This window comes from Parus major, chromosome 9 (genome assembly GCF_001522545.3).
Source record: "Parus major isolate Abel chromosome 9, Parus_major1.1, whole genome shotgun sequence".
NCBI lineage: Eukaryota > Metazoa > Chordata > Aves > Passeriformes > Paridae > Parus > Parus major.
The window spans coordinates 4160313-4182215 of NC_031778.1; the positions used below are offsets into that span (position 1 = coordinate 4160313).

The following is a 21903-nucleotide window of genomic DNA, read 5'->3' on the forward strand; positions in this document are numbered from 1 at the left end:
TTTATTAGTGACAGCAGTCAAGGGAGGATGGCTGTGCAAGTGGAGCATCAGAGACACGGGAGAACCTGTGGATGCAAGTCTTCCAAGTGAAGGTGTTCTTCCTTGCTTCTTTTATCTAATACTCTTATCCCAAAGCCCACAGCAGCCTCTGGTTATGGTCTCTTTAGTGATGCCAGCTCCAGGCTGTCCCAAATAAGCATCAGTGTTGTCCCATGTACAGGTTTTCAGTGCTGGAAAGACTGGCCAGAGAAGAGAGGGTTCTGGATTTTATCAACTGGAGGAGAAATACCAGCAGCCAGGCTGAGGGAGGGGATCCCAGCCCTCCTTCCTGGCCAGGGGCAGGCTCTAGGCATGCCAGTATTTCCTGCTTCCTTGACTTCCTGTCCTTCACAGCAAATCATTATTTGCTCTCACAGAGAGGTATAAAATTATCCCTCCCAACCTGGCTGGATAATATTTGGGATAACCTGGAGTGATAATCCAAAAGGATGGGGCTTGGAGCAGCCTGGTCTAGTGGAATGTATCCGTGCCCATAGCAGAGAAGTAGAACGAGGTGGGATTTAAGGTCCCTTCCAATCCAAACCACTCTGTGACTCTACGTTGGGAGTGCTGTGGAGTCTCTGGAGGGACAAGAGGCCTTGCAGAGGGATCTGCACAGATGCACCACTGGGCAGTGCCAGTGGCACAGAATCACTGAGTGCTGGATTCTGTGCCCAGGGTGGAGTAACACCGAGCACGAGTGCAAGCTGGGAGAGGAGTGGCTGGGGAGCCCTGCTGGAAGGATCTGGGGGTGCTTGTTGGCAGCAGCTCAGTGGGAACCATCACCAGGAGGGCAAATGGCAGCCTGGGGGCACCCAACACAGCATGGCCAGCGGGGTGGGAGAGAGGAGGGTCTGGCTGTGCTCAGCACTGGGACAGCCTCACCCACAGCACTCCAGCATTAGAGGTGATGGGAAGGTGCTGGAGAGTGTCCAGAAGAGGAAAACCACACTGGTGCTGGGGCTGGAAAGTGACCTGGGAGGAGGCTGAGGGCTCTGGGTTTGTCTGGGTTGGAGAGAAGGAGGCTGAGGTACAACCTTAGCCCCCTCTGCAGCTTCCTGAGGAGGGGGCATGGAAAGGGAAGTGCTGATCTCATGGGAATGCTGATCCCAAAGCAGGGCCAGGGGAGGCTCAGGCTGCGCATTAGGAAGTGTTTCTTGGCAGAGCATATAATCAAATACTGCACCAGGCTTCCTGGAGAGGTGGTTGATGCCCCAGACTGTCAGTGCTTAAGAGGCATTTGAACAATGGTGTAAGTCTAGGGCTCCCCTGAATTGATCAGGCAGTTGGACCAGATGATTGTCCTAAGTTCCTTCCAGCTGAACTGTTCTAACATGGAGGGTTTGGTTTTATGTGCTACAGTCTGCTTTGTAATTTATGGTTTGTCGTACAAAACCACATTGTCATCCATCTGTTACAAAGAGCAGTGAGTCATTCATCCTCTGGTTTGGATGTTTGCTAGTCATATCCGTATTTACTGATTTCTGTCACTCTTAACACAGGCTCTCTTGTATCAAAATGAAGCAGGTGGTGATAACAAAGAGCCAGGGGATTTGCCAAAGGTAAATGGTGTCACTAACCTGACAGTCTTTTACAACAGAAGAATGTTTTATGTCAACATGGGCAGAGCAGTGGATGTCAGCAAAGCCTTTGACACTCTTTCCCACAAGCTTCTCCAAGCTATAAAGGGATTTTAGGCTTGGCCTAATGGGACGTGTCCCCTGGCCATGGCAGCATGGTTGGAACAAGATGAACCATCCTGTGGTTCTGTGATTCTCCTGGACTGCCTGGGTGGGCTATGGGACAGGTAATAAGCTGTCTCAGGCTGTGCTCAGAGGATGGATTTTACTCAGGTGTACTAGTTTGGGAGGCCTTACTGGATGCCATGAGAGTAGGAAAGGTGGTGTCTTATGCAGCAGCCATCTTCTCCACTACCTGCTTTTCGGTGATGTTGGCTCTTCCACAGAGCAGTGAAATAAATGTTCCATCTACAGTTTTGTTCTTCAAAGAAAAACCATCCTAAAGAGTATTATCCTCTGTTTTAAGGCAGAACACAATCTCTACAAGGCTGCACGCTGTCAGATTACACTAAGGATGCTGGCCTGTACTCAGCAATGTGTTGCAATGCCTTTCTCAATACAGTTCTAAGATCACACCTCTCTCGGCTTGGCCACGTGGATGCTTTTGACAGAAATACCTCCATGTGTTCCATCATAGTCCTGCTTTCCACTCCTGTCCCTTCAACCCTTTCTCTCCACTATGGCACATTCCCCATCTCTCCCTTCATCCCTTAGGACGAGTCAGAGAGGAGCTGATTGTCTTCTTCTGGGGTGAAACAAAGTAAACAATGCCATCATTTGCAAAGAGGAAGAATTTTGCCATGGAAATGGTGTTGAGGCATTGGAAGGGACTGCCCAGGGAGGTGCTGGAGTCCCTATCCCTGGAGGTGTTCAAAGAATACCTGGATGTGGCAGTCAGTGCTCTGGGCTGATTATAAGGTAGGGATTGGTCACAGGCTGAACTCAATGGTCTTGGAGGTCTGTTCCAAATCAAATGGTTCTGGAATTCTGTGGCTCTGTGAAAAGACAGCCTGTGCAACATAGTCAGCCTGTGCTGCTTGGGTTTGGGGTGATGAAAAAATATGGGAAGTCCATGATGTTGTTGGAAAAGAAATACGCAGGATTTGCCTTCTGCTAGGATAGGCTGATGCAGCTAGTTCTTTCTGATCTGGCTGGTTATATTTTCTGCCCTTCTCCTACACCAATCTTTCTTTTTTTTCCCCTAAACTACTGACCATTACCATGTAAAATACAGACTTTCCACATGAAAGGCTCTTTTTGGAAAGCAGAACTTTCCATAATTCTCTTTTTCAGCTGTGTATGGTAAATGTGCTCAGGAGGGAGACACAGCTCCATTTAACCATCTTCCTTACACATGAAGATCCTAAAGCTCCATATAAGTTTTACTGTTTCACTAAACAATAGAGCAATTCCCTGATAGAATACAAGGAAGGCATTAGTGTAGGGTTGTTTTATATCTTTACCAGACCTTCTGTGTTCTCAGTGATGTTTTCACATAGTGGTACACTGTTGTTTATACGAGGGAGAGACAGGGTAGGTACATGTATGTGTATTTTTAGAAAGAAACATTGTGACAGGAATTTCTTGTCCTAAATTCTAATTTTTCTGAGACAGACTTAAATACTAGAATGCTGTGGGTGCTCCACACTTAATACCAGTGGTCTTCAGGTACAATAAGGACTTGTCTCTCTCTACTGATTTTGTCTCTCTCGTACAGGTTAATGGCTGGGATAGAGTTAATTTTCTTTCACAGTGGCTGGTCTGGATCAGTGTTTGGATCAACAATGGAAGCACAGGAATATTGTAGCTGTTGCTGAGTGGTACTTTCACAACATCAAGGTCTTTTCCACTCCTCACCCTGTCCCACCAGTATGGGGCTGGGGTGTGCAAGGAGCTGGGAGGGGACACAGCTGACCCTGACTGACCATGGAGCTCTCCCACACCGTAGGAGGCCGTGCTCAGCAATAAAAGCTGGGGAGGAAGGAGGAAGGGTGGTGTTCCCAGGTCACTGTTACACGTGATGGAGCCTGGCTTTCCTGGCTGAGCACCTGCCTGCGGCAGGAAGCAGGGAATGAGTTCCTTTTGGTTTGCTTGCATGTGCAGGTTTTACTTTACTTGTTAAACTGCCCTTATCACTGCCCATGAGTTTTTGCACTTCCACCTTCTGATTCTCCCCATCCCACTGCAAGGGGCTGACCTCCCCCAGGGCCTGACCCCCAACAGGAAGCAGAGGCAGGATGGAGTGATGAATCCCACCCCAGCTCACTAATCCTGTGTCACCTGGCTGCCCTTCCCTGTCCCAGTCTCTGAGCAGCCCACCTCCACATGAAGACAAGTATTTGTGCCTGGCACCATTTATTTTTTTTGGCGTAACCAAAGCTGACAATTCGTGTACAACGCCCCAGGAGAGAGCAATGAATCGATTGTAAAAGTGTAAAAAATGGGCTTTTGTGATCTGTGGGCTCTACCAGCTCCTGAGCAAGAAATGGCACAGCTGACGTGTGTAATGTAACAGGAGAAAGAGGTCTCTGAAATGTGCCCCCCTGCCAGCAGCACTTGGTGCTATGCCAAGAGTAACCCTAGAAATTCTCCATAAAAGAGCACATTGACTCAGGTTCTACCACGAAACTTAAGGAAAGCAACCCTACACCTTGCTAATCTCTGCATTTTGGTAAGCACTGGAGTTGGGGCTGGTGAGGGGAAGCTGTGATTTAAAAAGAAATGCTGTGTATTTGGGTGCTCTGGAAATGTAGCAACGTAGGTGAAGGATCCCGGAGTGCTGAGGATTTGGCTGTTGGTGGGATGCATTGGGCCAACAGCACACAAGGGTTAGAAAGATGGCACCGTGTGTGGGGAGGGAAAGGAGACCACCAGGAGGTGCATGGAACATGGCATGGCTATAAAAGACCAAAGTAATAATTCAATCCCCCCTAATTCAGGCTGAGAGATGTGGGTACATTTTTAGTTGCCTAAATGAGGAGAGCATTGACTTCAATCCAGTATGGGGAGCAGGGAGATGACCCCACCTCCAGCCTGCAGGACAGATTCTGCTCTCCTGGGGCAAACTGCAACCATCAAATCCAGTTTGTGAAGTGCTGGTGTACAGCAGCCTCAGTGGAATATAAAATTCCTGCATAATACGAATTGTTGTTAATAACACCAGAGATAAAGCATAAAAGAATGCCCCTTTAGGGGCAAGATTTCTCCCTCCCAAGGCCTGTATATAGCCAAGCTGTTAACCTCCAGCTACAATAATTGCATTTTCAACAAAAAGTTTGAATTCTTAATGTTTTAAGAGGAATTTTCCATAGGTGAACACCATTCTCTAATTTGCTCTTACCAAATGTGTCTGGCAGGGAATTCCTGTCTTTTCCCACTGAGCAAGATGCAGATAAAAGGGGCAGCAGGCAGTGACCATGGCCCCTGGCGATGTGATGTTGTGTAGGGTGGCAAAGGTCCAGTGCCCTCCACCAGCCCCCTGCCTGGATCCTACTGTGAGCCCCCAGCACCTCCCTCCCTCAGCCAGGAGAGAAGGGGATCCCCTCTAAGGAATTCCGGTTAAACCTTTCCTTCCCAGCAAAGCTGCTGTGAACACCGTGACCCGAGGCAGCTCTTTATACCTGTGCCAATGTCCTACCATACCAGTGCTTTTCCTGGCTTATTAATTAACTCCCACCCACTCCTGGGAACACCTAGCCACTCCCTTTGTCCTCACCTATCCCAGCCATTTATAGCAGTGAACAGATGCTAGAAATAGAGACGTGGTCAATAAGAGCCAGAGGAGACAGGCATTGGAGCCGATTTCCAAAGGAGATATTTCCCAGCTTGCAGCAGCATGAAAAGCCCTGGGCGCACTCCAAGGTAAGGGCAGAGGAAGCAAAGTGCTCGGGGTGCTGAACTAAAACTTGCTTTGCAGGAAGGTCTGGTTCAAGTAATCCCTGGAAGTTGTTAATGACCTATAGAGTTAGTAACAGTTTGCTCCAGGAAGAGGATTAATTTTGCCAGTAGCATTTCTTGCCTGTCTTCCATGTCTTTTAATTTAAAAGAGCCTTGTTAGTTTGATGCAGATGTCTGTTATTTTCAACTTAAGCCGAAGGAGCAAGAAGGGGGTCCCAAGCCTTAAAGCATCTATAACTACACCTCTAAGAGAGGTTGTTTTCCATGTTTTCTTTCCAGAGGGGACATAGCTGCACAGGCTGGAAAGGCAAGTGGAGCCTCTGGCACCAGCCCTCCCAAGTGCTCTGTGGGTTTTTTGGCTTCTTAGAATTTTGTGTCTTGACTCCCAAGTGCTTCTCAAAGGTCTTGCAGGCTCGTTTACATAACTTCAGTGGAATATTCGAGTTAGAGCTTTCTCTCTTGAACTTTGCTTCACTGTATCTTAGAGGTCATTTGCAATCTAAACAATTCAATGATGCTGTGCAGGTCAGAGACTTGCAAGTGTTGTGACAAAGGTTGGGGTGTGGCACTAAGGGAACACAAATGAATGCTTCCAGAGAGATGTGCCAGGGTAGTGGGGGGTGAAGCCCCATTGCAGGTTTGCAGACATAGAATCAGAATAATCTGAGCTGGAAGGCATCCGTAGGGATCATTGAGTGCAGCTCCTGGTCCTGCAAAGGACAACTCCAAATACCACAGCAAGTGTGTGAGAGCATTTTCCAAAAGCTTTTTGATATTCTCAGAATTTCCATGACACGTATTTGAAGCATAGAGAGCCTGAAATGTCACCATTCTCGGCAGACTTTCAAACAGTTGTCATGTCTTACTCATTCTGGAATGAGTATTGGAAGCAAGGTCTGGCAGCAAATCCCACACTGGCCCTGTGCTGTTTGCTGGGAGAGCAGTCACACTGTGTTCAAAACACTGTGTATGCTCCAGGTGAAGATCCTACACGCTTTCTGTCAGTAAAAGCCCTGAAACATTTCAAGAACTTATTTGTTCCCAAGCACAAGATGTGCAGAAATGATGGAAGCTTGTTGTAAGAGGAGGGAAAGGTACCATCAGTTCGCCCCATGAGAAATTTGTTTATTCAGCCACCTTATTCCCACAGTGTGTGTGGGGATACCACGCTGGAGCCAGTGACACCCCTGCAAGTGCAACTGTGGGTGGCTGAGCCCAGGGGGTGATGGGGACGGGGCTCCATGAGTGCACTGGCCTGCACCCTGTTCACCTGCCCTCCTCTCATCCCCAGGGTCTCCATATTCCCCCACTCCTCCCTAGAGATCTCCTCAATCCCTGCCCTTGGCTCTTCCTCTGGACACCTTCCTCACTCACCTTCGCTGGGCTGAGGTGCAGCAGAGTTCCCTGCTTCTTCCTTGGACTGGAAGGCAGATATCCATCCATCCATCCATCCATCCATCCATCCATCCATCCATCCATCCATCCATCCATCCATCCATTGTTTGTCACCCCTGGGACAAGCCTGCCATTTCTGCATGGGGACTGGTACCTGCATGGACCATGTCCTGCAGAGATCAGTCAGTCTTGCTCCTCAAAACTGTCCATTCCAGGAAGTAACCATAGTTTTTGGTTAAATAATTCAAATTTCTTTCCTCCCTGTGTCACCAGGGACAGAATCTAACTGTTGTTTGGTTTGGGGCACATCCAGATAAAATGGGTCTACTGGTTGCATTCAGTTAGGCTGGAGATGAGTTCGGTGTGCTGAATGTGTCTGAGTATTTGGAGGCAGAATGGCACCATGAAATCCTTTATTTAAGTAAACAACTATTAAAATACTGTGGGACACCTTGAGATAATAAGGTGCAGAAGTCTACAGAGCCTGTCTTCTTGCAGCAGAAGGGATTGATAGCTCTTCTAGAGCATATTGTGATCCAGATCTGCCTTCAGGATGATTTTGGGTATATGTGATTTGTTTGGTCCATAAAACATCATTCAGAGTTGCCATTTTGGAGACACTACCTAAATTAATAAATGAACTGTTACTGCACCCATTAAACTCGACAGAAAAGGTGCAGCAGGAGGATGTCAGCTTAGGAAAGACCTCCAGGCAGGCAGAGTGACGTGTTTTGGAAAACCATCACACATATATGGCAGCTCCAGTTTAAATGAAAGACCAAGAAGATTGGCATGGGGTCTGTGTGTAGCCTGCTCACTGCCCATGGGCTCCTTTCTTCTTGCATCTCATCTCCAAGGACAAGGGATTGTCCCACTCCCATCCCCCTAACAGGCCTGGGGCCAAAAAATTAGGAAACCCTGATGAAATCTTGGCTGCAGGTCTGTCTTGAAACTCTTTGTGCAGAAGCTGTGCTGCAAATTCTTTCAGAGGTTGGTACCAGCTGTGGATAAGGGTCTTCCCTGGCTTTGGGAAAGGCTCTTGGAGGAAGGCTTGAAGGCTTGCTTGCTCCCTTTGGAGAGTTGAAACCACAAGTGTGACCATACCGTGCTGTAAATTATATCCTCTCAAAACAGTGTAAAGCCTGAGCCAGATCTGGTGCATGTCTCATGTTTTGGGCATGTCTGCAAACATGAGATTCACACAGAGCTAAATGAGTTTCTAGGATGAGAGAAGTCAGATCAAACTTGGTGGTGAAAAATTCCTTTTAGGTGAGCATCAAACCTTCAAAAGGTCCTCTCTGTGTCCCAGCTGGAGTGCATGATGTCATCACCCAGAGGTGATGACCATGGTACCAAAGGGTGGTTTGAGTTGGAAGGAGACATAAAAAAACATCCCATTCCACCCCCCTGCAATGTGCACCTTGCACTATATTGTGGTTGCTTTACTAGTGTTGGAAAAGGCTCCTCCCTCGTCATTATCCACCCCTTCCCCCCATCTGAAAGTAATAAATGCCGGTGTAATAAAGTGACGTGTAATAAATCCATTACAGGTGCAGTTGGGTTATTTGATTTTCTGTCGTGAAAAATTGTATTTATATTGCAAAAGAAACTCAGTTTAGTGGGTTTTTTCCATTCCCCATCCTCTGGAGTGATGTGATTACAGGAGCCACTCAGATTTCTCGCCATGGAAGTCTTTATACCCCTACAAAGGGCAGTTTTCTGGTGAATAATCTAGGAGTTTGAATAGTGAATAAGCTCTAAAGCCCCAGAAAACCAAGAGAAAAGCAAAACAAAAGGCAGCCAAGCAGAGCAGGAGGCTGTGGGAAGAGCTTGGGCTCTGCCCGAAGCACACTGTGTCTTGCCAAAGGCCAAAATTAGGAAAGTAATAATGAAAGTGCAATTTCTCACTGTCTTGCCTTTAATGCCAGAGCTGCTGACACAGTTCAGGGTCCAAAGGTGGTTGCCAAAGCTGAGATATAAAACTGTGCTCACAGTGATTAAAGTTGCCAAGGGCAAGATGCAATATGTGGTGGTTTGAGGAAGGACTATTGGATAAAAATCCACTGAAACTCTTCTATTTTTCCAGGCATGTCAGGTGTCTCATAGTTTTCAGCCTCTTCCTGGGACTTACCTCCCTCTCAGCATTCTTCCATATGAAGAATAAGAATTACAGGTAAGTGAGACAGAAGCAAGGTTGCACAGTTTCCTGTGCCTGGAGCAGCTGGGACATGACTTGTGACACCTTAGTTATTTATCATGACACTTGGTCTAATGCTGAAAGGGCGGTGGCCCAAAACTGGGTCTTAGATCCATGTTTGGGGAAGGAATCGAATTAGCCAGAGTACAGTCTCTTTGGGATAAAATCAGCCTTGTGGGAAAAGGGGATTGAGCTGAAGTCTTTGGTAAGTGAGAATTTGGAGAAGGAGAAAACTGCAGGGGGAGAACAGCTACACTGGAGGGTTGGGGCTAATTTGGATGCAGTCTTGTACCAGCTGCAGATGTGGTGTCAGAGGAGCACTTGGGTTTGACTTTGCCAGGTCTCAGAGATGGGGTGCAGCACCAGAGAGTCTCTTGGCCCCATCTGTCGCCTTTCTGCAGATTCTCAAAGAGTCACGAAGAGCTGCTGATCCCTCCCACGTCGTGCCACGCCAAGACTAACGTCATGTTCCTCAAAACCCACAAGACTGCCAGCAGCACTGTGCTCAACATCATGTTCAGGTTCGCAGAGAGGTACAACCTCACTGTTGCCCTCCCTGCTGACCAGCTCTACCACCTGGGATACCCAAGGACTTTTGTGGCCCAGTTTGTGGAGGGTTTTGAAACCATAGGCCAAAATTACAACATCATGTGCAACCACCTGCGGTTTAACCCCTTGGAGGTAAGAAAGAACCACAATGCCTGAGGAGAAACTTGGCTGGGACAGGACTAACCTCTTCTTCCTCCCACAAATAGGTAAAAAAGGTGATGGCAGCCAATACCTTCTACTTCTCCATCCTGAGGAACCCCATTCGTCTGCTGGAGTCTTCCTACATCTACTACAAGGGCATTGTGCCTGCCTTCAAGAGCACCAAGAACGTGAATGAGTTCCTGGCATCACCCACAAAGTATTACCACCCAGCAGATTACAGGGCAAACATCTATGCCAGGAATATCATGTGGTTTGACTTTGGCTACAATAACAATGCGGAGGATGACACAAAGTACATCCAGGCAGTCCTGGAGGAGATAGAGCAGAATTTCCACCTCATCTTGATAGCAGACTACTTTGATGAGTCCATGATCCTCTTGAAGAATACTTTGTGCTGGGATCTGGATGATGTGATTTACTTCAAGCTCAATGCCAGAAGCCAGGAAACTGTCCAGACATTGACTCCAGAAAGTAAGGAGCAGATAAAAGCATGGTGCTCGCTGGACTGGAAGCTCTACCTGCACTTCAACCAGAGCTTCTGGAGGAGAATTGAGGAGACCATAGGGCTCGAGGTGCTGGAAAAGGAGGTGGATCTCCTGCGGACCAGACAGAAGGAGCTCATGGAGACTTGTCTCTCAGAGCAGGAGGCAGTGAGGAAGGATCACATCAGGAATAAAGCTCTCCTGCCTTTCCAGTCAGGGGCTGCAAATATCCTGGGTTACAACCTCAAACAAGACCTGGACAACAGGACTCTGAGAACCTGCCAGAAAATGGTCATACCAGAGCTCCAGTACATGTCCTACCTTTATTCTGTCCAACACCCACACAAGAGGAAAAAGATGGGATTGCCATTGCTGTGGACCAGTGTCCAGGAGAAGGTGCAGGTCTCAGTGTCCAACTAGGACATGTGGCAAGCCACTGTGGCTTCCCACTGCTCTGCATCACCCACTGTCTGACTCGTAACTGACCCACAGGACTCTTGTACATGAGAGAGAGACAGTGGGGGCTTTGTTTGGGGTCACCAAGTTGGTGGTTGATCTCTTTTTGGAGACCTTGAGCCACAGGCTCTGCGTTGACCAGATCCTGGGTGATCCCGCCTACCTGCTCCTGGCTAGAGAAAGCCGGGCTGGCTGCAGCTGGCCAAGACATTCCATCCTCTTAATCATTAATCATGAGCGTGATCATTTGCCTTCATTTGATTTTTTTTGATATCCATCGTTACATCAGTCTGGTCACAGCTCACTGGAGCAAGTCCAATGAGCTGTGACCAGACTGACTGATTTTGGAGGGTTTAGGGGAGGGGGAGGGAAGTGAGGGGAGTGTAACAAGGGGATGCAGTGCTCCAAGAAGCAGGAGAGATGGTGGGTGCCCCATCCAGCAGCATCCACACTCAGTGAGGACTAACCACCACATGCTGCTGGAGCTGCCTTTGGTGTGGCATCCTGCCCAAAGCCAGGCAGGCTGGCTGCCTTGCCCAGTGGCATGTAAGCTGTGCCTCACATGTGTCACCAGGTGAATGGGCCTCTGTCCTGTGCAGAAGAGGTCAGTGCTCCCCTGGGAAGAGGTTTTGTGGTTTTGCTTCTCACTCTTAGTCAAGGGTCCCTGGGCATGGATGTTCCTTTGAGTCCCCAAAGCCTTTTATCAGAAGACACATTTTTTGGGGCTCCCCATGCTGTGTTGGCCAAACTAATCCAGCACGGATTAGGAGGTGTGATAGATTGGCATTTAAGAAAAAAATGTAGAAAACACCCCTGGAAGTTAAGGCTGCTGGAGGCTGATGGGAGTTTTTTCACCTGGCCAATAGCTGGCCATTTCTGAGAACTGACATTAGTTTTGACCATTGAAAAGTGAGGTCAACCTGTGAACACCACCCTTTAAAACCTAAGCCTGGGAATTTCTTTTCTCTCAGTTTCCAGCTTTGAAAGATATCAGAGCTCCAGCTGGCTCCCGTTTCCCACCCTGCACCTGCCATGTGGCCCATGGGGCTGGGCTGGGCCTGCCACAGCTCATGGGTCAGGGATGGAGCCTGTGGGGGATGGAGCCTTGCAGGGATTTCCCTGCTCCCAGGCTGGGCTCTGCCATGGACCCCAGCCCTGGGCTGGAGCGAGCCACGGCTGCTCGCCCTCACGACTCACACAGACAGCCACAGACTGAAAAACAGCATCTGCTGCTTTTCCAGCACTGCCGAGCTGAAATCCAATCTCATAAATACCTAGCTGTGGCTGGAGCCAGATTTTAACTCTTTTACCACCCAGATGAGACCTGCAGATTTAATCCTTTTTCCAGAGAGAGAGGGGGGGGAAGAGAAAGTGATCAACATGTAAAGGGACAACATAAACTATCAAAGTCAGTGGAGGAAAGAATCAAGCCTCAGATGGTGAGAGAATTAAGGAGATGCACTAATAAGCTCAAATATTCTTTTGGTAAGGCCTTGCAGATGGACAATAATGTTCTGAAAAAAAATCCTTTAATTCATGAAACTTATTTTGGAGGGAATGAAGTGTTTCAAAGTGTAGATCTGAGCAAGGGTATCCATTAATGAAGCTGAGCAGATGGTGGAGTAGTTGTGATCTCATGAGATGCTGGAACAGAGAGAGAGAATTGAGAGTTGATAGTAATACTTGCCCCCAAGAGAAAAGGAGAAAACCTCTGTTCCCAGAGATGATAACAGAGACAGATGAAGAGATCCTTTGCCTTTGAATAACTCATCCTTAAAAAACCTTAAAAAAACCCTTGAGATCATGGGCCATGAACACACCTCAGAGTGGTGTGAAATGGGAGGAGGAGCCTGATGGCCGAGTTTTCCAGGCAGCTGGCATCAGGGGAATGAAAATCTATGAGATAACTGTTTTCTTGTGGAGAACTCTCCATGAAATGACAAAAGGAAACTTCTTTTCTCTACAAAGACTGATGAAAAGACTATTACATAGTTGGTACTGTTTTAACCACCAAGTTTTTTCTCTGTGTTGTCAGACAAGGAAATGGTTGGGTGGTAGGGAAAAAAGGGTTTCTGGAAGTTTTATTCTGGTTTATTATCCTTGCAGTTTTGTTAATAAACTTTCTTTATTCCTTTTTAGTTTTAAGCCTTTTTTTGCCCTTCTGCTAATCCATATCTCACAGCAAGAAATGAGTAAGTTCTCTAGTGATTTTTTTAGCTAGTGCTTTAAAACTACTACAGGAGGGGATGGAGTGAGGCACAGCTTTGGGCACACTGGTGCATCCAGGTGCCTGCCCCCACTCTGACTAGCTTGAGCAGGAGGAGATGCTGGCTCAGCTTTAAAACACTGGGATTTTGTCAGTGTAAATTGGACTGACAGATATGTTAGGAACAGGTGACAAGCAGTGACACCAAATCCACTGGGCTTGGTGCTGCCATCCTCACAAACCTTCCTGGCACTGCCACAGCTGCAGGGCCCGGGATGGCAGGAGGGGGAGGATGGATCTGGGGTCACTTGGCTGGCAGTGTTGCCTTGGGGCTGAAGCTGTGGGGCAGGAGTGATGCTGTCAGGGGAATAGGGGTGTGAAGCAGAGCCAGGATTTTCCTCAGCTGTGTTTAGCACCTGAGGCAGGGATTAACCAGCCCAGGTATCCAGCGGGAACAACCCAGATTAACAGCACTTCATGGTCCAGCGTTACAGGAACCCTCACTAAAATTAACCCAAGGTTTGGGAGGCTTTTGTAGCAGCCAGGTGGAACTGCTGGAGCCACACGTGGTCACCCCAGGCCATCCCAGGGACCATTGCTGGGCAGTTCTGCAGCCTCTGCCTCAGTTTTCCCCTTGGAACTTCTGATCTGTGATTTGCCACGTGAATTTTGTCAAGCCCTTTTAGCTAAACTGATCACTGAAATGGAATATTGGAATATAGGTACAAAAATACTTTCTTAGTAGCTGATCTGTGTGCAGGTGAGGGTCTTGGGAAGTCTGGGCATCCTGGGAGAACTGAGGTTCCTGGGAAGTCTGCAGATTCTGTGGTGCTAAGGGTCCAGATAGGGCTGGGGATCCTGGAAATGCTGGGGGTCCTGCAAGAGTTTGGGTCCTGGGAAGGCTGAGAGTCCTGGAAAAGCTGGGAGGGCTGGGGATCCACGGAAGATTTGGGGTCCTGGGAGGGCTGGGACCCTCTGGACCAGAGCTCCCAGGCTGGGGAGCTCATGGCAGGGTGGACTGTGCTGATCATGGGCTGGCTGCCCCGGACAGGGAAGCCTAGCCCCTCACAGCCTGCAGGAGGAGCTGCAATTCCTGCCCCACGGATCCCTCCCGGGGGTCCGAGCAGGGTGTCTCGGCTCTGCCCGGGCCCATAAGGGCGCCTTTGTGCCGCGGGCACCGCAGCAGCCCCCGCCGCTGCTGACTCAGCGGTTTAACCCGGGCTCCGCCGGGGGAGCCCCGTGACCCTTCGGAGGGGGGACCCTGCCGGGGGAGGCGGTGGCGGCGAGGCAGGGAGGCTCTGAGGAAAGCCAGCGACAGCGACAGCGACAGCCGGCCTCATTCCGTGGTGCGGCCGAGGGACAGAGGGGACGGACACTCGGGCTGAGCAGCACCCGGTGAGTGCCTTCGCTTTCTCCGGGGGGTGTTCAGTCAGCAAAAGCTCCTGATAAAACCACGGGTGAGAGTGGCTCGTGTCTGCTCCAGCTCCTGGAGCGGATGCCCGTCTCCTGTGCGGATGATCTCCAGGAAAATGTAGGGACATGTAAGATGGGGACAGCTGACCGTGGAGGAAAGTCATTTGGGAATAGCTCTCACCCACTGCCACAGGGATGGTTCAGCTGGGGACCCCCGTGTCTTTGCTCTGCATCTCAGGTTCCCTCCACAGAGGAGGGGGAGCAAGGGGCCACCTGGGTCCATTGTGCTGGAGGTTCTGGAGGCACAGGAACAACTCCCTGACCCTGTCACGGTGAGCCTGGGCTGCTGCCATCTCGTCTGTGGGCTCTACCCTTCCAATGCCCCCCAGAAGAGAGCATGGAGCTAGGGGTCTCACCCTGCTCTTTGCTTACTGGCCTTGATTTCCCGAACAAGCATCCTAAAGATAAAATTAATTTTATTTAATTTTATTTTGGGGTCCCCAGGTCAGCCTCCTCACTGGCACCCTGTGCCCTGACCCACCTCTGAGCTGTGGTGACCCAGCCCCTCTCCACCCCAGTCCTGCCCCTCAGCCCCTGCTCCTGGGGGGTCACCCAGACCCAAGCCCACCAAGTTAAACCCCAAACCCTTCCAAGGACAACCCCGTGCCCCTGGCCATGCCCAGCAGCCAGTCCCCCCACCTTCATCAGCCCACCACATCCTTCTGCTACAGCTGCCATGGGCTCCCGGCACTTCCCGGCCCGGACGGTGCTCTTCGAGAAGGAATCCAGTGGTGTCACGTACCGTGTGCCCGCCCTGCTCTACCTGCCCTGCGTGGCCAAGCTGCTGGCGTTTGCCGAGGAGCGGCTCAGTGCCGACGATGCCCACGCCAACCTGCTGGTGCTGCGCCGCGGCACCATCTACGGCAGCTACGTGGAGGTGGGACACACCCAGCTAGGCTGGGGACACACTGGGGGCTGTCCTCATCGCTTAGGTGCGGCACAGCCTGGCTCCTGGAGGCATGGGTGAAGTGCATCACAGGGTCATGGGTTGGTTTTTTTTGGAAGGGACCTCAAAGGCCATCTCATTCCATGCCTTGTCATGGGCAGGGATGCCTTCTGCCATCCCAAGGTTGCTCTAAGCCCTGTCCAACCCAGCTGGGAACACATCAGGGATGGGGCAGTCACAGTTCTGGGCAAAAAAGTGGGATGGTCCTTACTCCTCTCTGTCCTCTCCTCCTCCTCCCCGGGCAGTGGGAAGACATGCGTGTGCTGGAGACGGCAACACTGCAGCACCATCGGTCAATGAACCCCTGCCCGCTCTACGATGAGTTCACGGGCACCCTCTTCCTCTTCTTCATCACGGTGCTGGGCAGGACGCCCGAAGCCTACCAGATTGTCACTGGCCAAAACGTCACCCGCCTCTGCTGCGTCACCAGCGCCGACCAGGGCCTGAGCTGGAGCACAGCCACGGACCTGACGCAGCAGGTCATTGGCGCAACCATCAAAGGTACCCAACCACAAGGGGTGAGAAGAGGGGAGAGCAGCCAGACAGGGGATAGCCCTGGGTTTTGGCCTCCCGGAGCCACCAGAGGCTGGGGGAGACTTTGACATGAGAATCCCACAAGCTTCCAAAAAGGTGGAAGAGCAGAGGGGAGGAGGGATGGAGGGAATATCCATATCAGTTACTGGGGGTGAGGAGAAGATGGAAAGGCCCCATAGCCATGGGTAGGAGCATGTGTGAGGACAGCCTGGCAGCACTGGGCTCTGCTGCCCTCCCACCCCACCATTTGGACTGAGAGGGGACCCTTCCACACTGGGCATGGCAGGGCACCATGGTAGTCACTCTTTACCCCATCCCACCTTCCCTCATCCCATCTCTGCTCCCCAGACTGGGCAACGTTCGCACTGGGCCCTGGCCATGGGATCCAGCTGCGTTCTGGCCGGCTGCTGGTGCCCGCCTACAGTTACCACATCGACTGCAAGGAGTGCTTTGGGCAGCTCTGCAAGACAACCCCGCACTCCTTCGCCTTCTACAGCGATGACCATGGCCGCGGTTGGCGCTTTGGGGAGTTCATCCCCAACCTGCAGACGGGCGAGTGCCAGCTGGTCTCAGTGGATGAGGAGGATGGATCCAATGTCCTCTACTGCAACGCCCGCAGCCCCTTGGGCTTCAGGGTCCAGGCGCTCAGCATGGATGATGGGGCTGTCTTCCATGGCGGGCAGCTGGTGCAGCGGCTGGTGGAGCCCCCCCATGGCTGTCATGGCAGTGTCATTGGCTTCCCCGCACCATTCGTGTATGTCCCCAGCACCTCCCGGGACACCGTGAGGCCCCTCCGGGGCTTGGCTCACCGGCTGCTCCCTGGGGCCCTCCGGGAGTTTGGGCACCTGCCCACCCGACAGGCAGGAGGTGCTGAGCTGCCCGCTAGCAACCACTGTGAGCCAGATGAGCATTGTCCTACCCCAGGGCACCACGGTGATGCCCACAGTGTCACCTTGGTCCAGGGGGACTGTGCAGCAACCCCCAGCCCCACTCCCTTCTTCCAAGCACCGACGTGGATCCTCTACTCCCACCCCACCAGCTCCATGTCGCGGGTCAACATGGGGGTTCACCTCAGCACCTTCCCCAGGGACGCAGAGAGCTGGACAGAGCCCTGGGTTATCTATGAGGGCCCGAGCGCTTACTCAGACCTGGCTTACATGGAGCTGCCCTACAGGGACGCCCCGGTGGCTGGCGGCACGGCCATCACCTTCGCCTGCCTCTACGAGAACGGGATGAGGTCTCCCTATGAGCAGATCTCCTTCAGCATGTTCACGCTGCACGACGTGCTCCAGAACATACCCCTGACAGCTGCTGCTCCCCGGCGGGGCCGCGCCACCACGCACCACACGGGCAGGAGGAGGCAAAGGAGCTGCTTCATCTCCTAGAGCCTGCCCAGGTCAGCTCCTCTCACCACCCCAGTGCTGGATCCTGGAGAATCAACCCACAGGCTGGGTCCTGCCACCATCCAGCACAGCCACATCGCACAGAGGTGTGTTACTGTCCCCACACTGGGGGTTTATCTCATTGTTATTGCTATTTTTTAATTCTGTTTTGGTTGGGTGGGAAGGCTTTTGACCCCAGCCGAGCTCCAGGCTCCTCTCCAAGCAATAGCCACCTCTGAAAAGAGATATTGGGAAGCAACAGCAGCAGTGCAGGGGGAAGGCAGCCAGGGGCACCCTGTGCCATCCCTGTGTGCCAGTGCTGGCTCAGGGGATGTGGTGCTCCAGCTCTGCCATACCTGGTGCCACCACCCTGCTCCGAGGGCTTCCCTCCCCTTGTTATCAATAGCTATGCTATATAAATAAGGTCTATAATGTTAAATTCTTTCTTTTTCATGAAAAGACGTTTTCTCAATGGTCTCTCTGAAGTCACTGTGAGGGTTTGGGCTGGGGTAGAGTTCTGTTCCTCCATCATAGCTGGGATGGGGCTGGGTTTTATATTTGGGTTGATGATAAAGAAATGCTTGTGTTGCATTTCTCGTTTGTCTGGGCTTTTAGTTCTCTCTTTTCATTATTTTCCTTTTCATTACAATTTATATCTTTATTTCAATTATTAAAGTGTTTTTATGTCACCCCAGGAGATGTCTCATTTTTACCCCTCCAATTCTCTCTACCTCCCATGGGATGGGGGTGAGTGGCTGGGTGGTTCTCAGGTGCCAGCTGGGGTTCAACCACCCCAATGGCCCAGTTAATGTTTTGTCTGGTCTGGGATTTGGTTTTTTAATGTGCCATGGCCATCTCTGCTCTCCTCTGACCCTTGTCAGTCTGGGGGCAAAGCCCCTCCCAGCACAGGCAGGCTCAAGCCCACACTGGGTCCGTAAGGGTTATGGGGAGGGGGCTGAGCACAGGTCCTGCTCCTGGGAATAAGCAGCAGCTGCTCCTGACACTTGTGTGGGGGTGGACTCTGGGGGGGCTGCACCTCAATTCCAGCTCTGCCTCCCCCAGCACAACTCCATCTGAGTGCCCCACCTTGAGTCTCCTGCCCTGTGCAGGTAACAAACACCAGCTCAACTGCCCTGAACATGAACTGATTAACCAAAGTGTCCAGCTCTGCAGTGTGTGACGCCACCATGCCTCATTTTCCACTGGGGTGGATGGAGGCTGACAGGTGACAGACAACATGGAGAACAGAAATTTTCAGTTCTCTTGAAGTTGCAAAATAGAACTTAAAGAGTAACTAGCAAGTGAGATAAAAGGGTGTAAAAGTAGGCACACAAGATGCTAAACACATCTGGAATTAGTGGAGAAACAGGTAATGAGAAACATAATGACTTTTGTGGCAAAGTTATGTAACAAGAAACAGCAGCTCATGGCCTGAGAGAAGTTCAAGGCAAGGTCACAATATTGGGGCACTCAGTGAGTACAGCCCTCTGGGACCAAAAAAGGACTTCCAGGAAAGGATGGAGGCATGTAAATTGGTTATAGGAAAAGTGATGTTTATGTATTCTCTAGGAAATCCCTTGTAATGAATCTGTCTGATCATGATGGAACAAACACCCCGTTGTGGTTTCACAACACACATTCGATCAGAGGAGAGATCCTGCGTGTGTCCAGCTCTGTGATAAAGAATGCCTGCTTTCTAATGCCTCAGATTGTGTTAGAAAACTGGTTCTCTCACTCGTTTCAGTATCATGAGGAGTGGCTGAGGCAGCTGCTGGGCTCACACCGTGGTGGTGGGAGCCGGGTCCTTACCTCCATCCCTTACGGGGCTGGTTTCCAGCCCCAAACAGCCGCCAGCCCCAAGGGAAGGGGCACAGCCCAGGCCAGGGGCTCTGCACAGGAGCAGCCCATGGAACATCAGCCCCACGAGCGGCTTCAACACTTGGGGTGTCCATCCCCCACGGGAGCTCTCGCACCAGGCTGGCATCACAACTCCTGCTGTGCCCCCTCTGCGGCATGTGCCAGCAGCCAGCGACACCCAGGATGACACCTCCTCCAAGCCTCCTGGCACTGCCACCAGGCCCTACTTCCCCTCACAGAAGCCACAGAGGCAGCCGAGGCAGCCATTGAGGATCTGGAGCAAGGCCAGCACCATCTCAGCCACGCTGATGAGCAGCAGGAAGGAGAACAGGACAACATGCCAGGTCACAATGCCCTCTGGCTCCAGGCAGATGCTCCAGGTGCTCCGGTTGTACAGGTAGTTCTCAGCCCTGTATGACAGGAAGGGGAGAAGGTGCAGGATGCTGCCTGCAGCAGCTCCAGAATCCAGAATCCCTTTGCTTTCTACCCCCAGTGTTCCCCAGACATCCCATCCTTCACTGGAGGATGAGCAGGGTTACGGAGGGGCGACAAAGATGGAAAGCACCACGTAGAAATCCACAGAAGGTGAGAATTCCTTGAGTTACCAGGGTCTTGCATCAACCACCACCAGCAAGCACCCACCCAGCTTAATTAATCCACTTTAATTAGCACTAAATTGATGAGGCAGCAGCAGTGCTTCCGTCCTCACCTGGCATCAGGCCCCAGGTCAATGGCATCGAGGAAGGGGTAACCCCAGAAGGCGCCATGCCTGAAGCCGAGCTCGGTGCTGTTGTAGAAGCAGAGGGGGCCATTGGCCAGTCCCACCCCGGAGAGCACGAAGCAGGCGGCAGCGCCCAGGAGAGCCAGCTTCGAGAGCACCACGGAGATGAATGCCTGCAAAGAGCACCCGTGGGGGACACAGAAAGTCAGAGCAGACCCAAAACGCGGCTGCAGGTTGTCAGCAGAGCTTGGGAGGGGGGAAAACTCCCCTTGCCGGCTGTGGCTGAGGATAGAGCCATCACTGGGATGGGCAGAAGTGGGCGGGGAGGAGGGAGAGGCAGTGACCTGCAGATCCCATCCCAGCAGTCACTGGAGCCCTGTCCCCAGGGTGGTGGCACCCTGCCATGGGAGAGCAGCGCTCAGACCTGCTGTGGGAGAGGGGCTCCACCACATCCCACCGTGGCACCATGAGAAAGGGGTCTGTGACCCAGCACAAGAGAGGGGGGACCTGTCACCATCCCCCAGGGGAGAGGAGGATCCCTGCCATGTCCCACCGTGGGTCCCTGCCCTGGCTTACGTTGTGTCGGGTGCCGCAGCCGGGGCACTGCCACCCCAGCGCCGTGATGTGTGTCGCTGCCAGCATCACCTGCAGGGACAGAAACCCAGCTGGGGGGACAAAGGGCAGCCACTTGTCCTGCCCCATCCCTCTGTCCCTGCTCCAGTCCCGAGGGAAGGACACACTCTGCAGCACTCACAGCGATGCCACCTCCCCAGACACCCGGCAGAGCCTTGGCGTGGCTGCCGATGTGCCCCTCCAGCAGGTACTTGGATGCTCCACCAGGGAAAAGCAGGAGGATGCTGGCTGCCATGGACAGCGTGCCCAGCACCAGCAGGCAGGGACCCACGATCCGGCTGCACTTCCCCACACACATGGCTGTCCTGCATGGAACAGGGAGGAAGAGGAGGAGAGGAAAGGGCTGTGTTTCACCCCGCAGTGCCCCGAGGGTTCCCCGCCCTGAGCCCATCTCTCAGCTGTGGGTGGATGGGAGTTGCTGGGTTGTGCTTGTGGGTGTCAGCTCACCCTGATGGCACTGCCCCTACTTGAGGGCAATTTCCAATGGAAATTCTAATACTTCTTTGCCAAGTGGGCAATGGTGCTCCCACACCAAACCCCAAGACTTGTGTGACCGCAGGGCTGACTCTTCCAAAATGTGTCCCAGCTCATGGCAGGGGAAGATGGTCCTTCAGGTCCATTCCAAGAAAAGCCAGTCTGAGGTCCTATGAAAATGTTTCTGCAGGGAGCCAACCAGCCACCACAGCTCAGTTTGGCTTTCAGTGTTTACAATCAGCAGGAGGGAGCTTGGGAAAGAGGCAAAATCCTTGTACAAGGTCTTGTGGAAGCACATCAGTCTCCAATCAAATCCGACAGCTATTCCATCCCTGATGCACTAGTGCTACCACAGGTCTGAGTACGCTGAAACCAATTAAATTTAATTAAGAACTCATTTTTACCTATCCTCCAGTTCCACTGGCATCTTATTAAGTTATGAGTTTGTCAAAAAGCACCTGCCCATCTCCAGGTGATACCTTGTCCAAAATTGCCTCTCTCCTGCACCTACAAGCCCCTCATCTTGCACAGGATGTGCATTGGTCACTCTGGCACTGCTGAAAATAGCACAGTTTGCTGTTGTCCTGGCTCCCAGCTGTTTTCCACCCTGAGTCCTTTTGGCTTCAAGTTGGGCTTATGCCTTTTCCCCTTTCCTGCTCGACTGCAGCCCTTTTTGCACAGGTTCCCTGGGTTAGGCTGTTCCTTGCTCTGGCCGGTTTTTTCATGCTTGCTCTGGCTTTGCAAAGCAGAAGTGGCTGCAGCACGGTGTGGTTGTTCCTCCAGGAAGAGAAAGAGCATTCCCAGCCCTGGCATGGCCCGAGGGGCTGGGGGACACCGGTCCAGCGGGGTCTGCTTGGGACCAGCCCTTCCAGTCCCAGCAGGGCACCGGGGAGGGCTGAGCATGGAGGAACAGGGCTGTG

At 51.7% G+C, this 21903-nt stretch overlaps 3 protein-coding genes across 4 annotated transcripts; 2 read left to right on the forward strand and 1 right to left on the reverse strand.

Annotated features, from left to right (window-relative positions):
• Positions 1 to 11: 11 nt before the first annotated feature.
• GAL3ST2 (galactose-3-O-sulfotransferase 2) lies at positions 12 to 11604 on the forward strand. 2 transcript variants are annotated; one of them, XM_015638028.1, is made up of 4 exons: positions 12 to 92; positions 8998 to 9084; positions 9510 to 9789; positions 9864 to 11604. In XM_015638028.1, exons 2-4 carry the CDS (start codon positions 9065 to 9067, stop codon positions 10719 to 10721), a joined length of 1158 nt encoding a protein of 385 aa, XP_015493514.1. In that variant the 5' UTR covers positions 12 to 92; positions 8998 to 9064; the 3' UTR covers positions 10722 to 11604. The 2 variants fall into 2 exon arrangements, with proteins under 2 accessions (XP_015493514.1, XP_015493513.1); XM_015638027.3 differs by lacking the exon at positions 12 to 92 and adding an exon at positions 2156 to 5480.
• A 1729-nt stretch (positions 11605 to 13333) lies between these two features.
• On the forward strand, positions 13334 to 17984 carry NEU4 (neuraminidase 4). The gene is made up of 4 exons (XM_015637042.3): positions 13334 to 14358; positions 15108 to 15313; positions 15628 to 15883; positions 16265 to 17984. The coding sequence occupies exons 2-4, from the start codon at positions 15113 to 15115 to the stop codon at positions 17299 to 17301; spliced, it is 1494 nt and encodes a 497-aa protein (XP_015492528.1). The 5' UTR covers positions 13334 to 14358; positions 15108 to 15112; the 3' UTR covers positions 17302 to 17984.
• An 82-nt stretch (positions 17985 to 18066) lies between these two features.
• Positions 18067 to 20975, reverse strand: TM4SF19 (transmembrane 4 L six family member 19). Its single transcript, XM_015637046.3, has 4 exons — positions 20631 to 20975; positions 20453 to 20521; positions 19865 to 20049; positions 18067 to 19565 (listed from the first exon to the last, which is right to left on the reverse strand). The coding sequence occupies exons 1-4, from the start codon at positions 20898 to 20900 to the stop codon at positions 19379 to 19381; spliced, it is 711 nt and encodes a 236-aa protein (XP_015492532.1). The 5' UTR covers positions 20901 to 20975; the 3' UTR covers positions 18067 to 19378.
• Between the last annotated feature and the right edge of the window lie 928 nt (positions 20976 to 21903).

What these genes read in the sequence shown, in the direction of transcription:
- GAL3ST2 (XM_015638027.3), top strand. Translation starts at nt 5,455, where the DNA reads ATGAAAAGCCCTGGGCGCACTCCAAG. An exon ending in AGCCCTGGGCGCACTCCAAG is followed by an intron (nt 5,481 to 8,997) that starts GTAAGGGCAGAG and finishes CTATTTTTCCAG; the next exon opens with GCATGTCAGGTGTCTCATAG. An exon ending in TGCGGTTTAACCCCTTGGAG is followed by an intron (nt 9,790 to 9,863) that starts GTAAGAAAGAAC and finishes TCCCACAAATAG; the next exon opens with GTAAAAAAGGTGATGGCAGC.
- NEU4 (XM_015637042.3), top strand. Translation starts at nt 15,113, where the DNA reads ATGGGCTCCCGGCACTTCCCGGCCCGGACGGTGCTCTTCGAGAAGGAA. An exon ending in TCTACGGCAGCTACGTGGAG is followed by an intron (nt 15,314 to 15,627) that starts GTGGGACACACC and finishes CTCCCCGGGCAG; the next exon opens with TGGGAAGACATGCGTGTGCT. An exon ending in CATTGGCGCAACCATCAAAG is followed by an intron (nt 15,884 to 16,264) that starts GTACCCAACCAC and finishes TCTGCTCCCCAG; the next exon opens with ACTGGGCAACGTTCGCACTG.
- TM4SF19 (XM_015637046.3), bottom strand. Translation starts at nt 20,900, where the DNA reads ATGGGCTCAGGGCGGGGAACCCTCGGGGCACTGCGGGGTGAAACACAG. An exon ending in TCTGGGGAGGTGGCATCGCT is followed by an intron (nt 20,522 to 20,630) that starts GTGAGTGCTGCA and finishes CTGTCCCTGCAG; the next exon opens with GTGATGCTGGCAGCGACACA. An exon ending in GCTGCGGCACCCGACACAAC is followed by an intron (nt 20,050 to 20,452) that starts GTAAGCCAGGGC and finishes TGCTCTTTGCAG; the next exon opens with GCATTCATCTCCGTGGTGCT.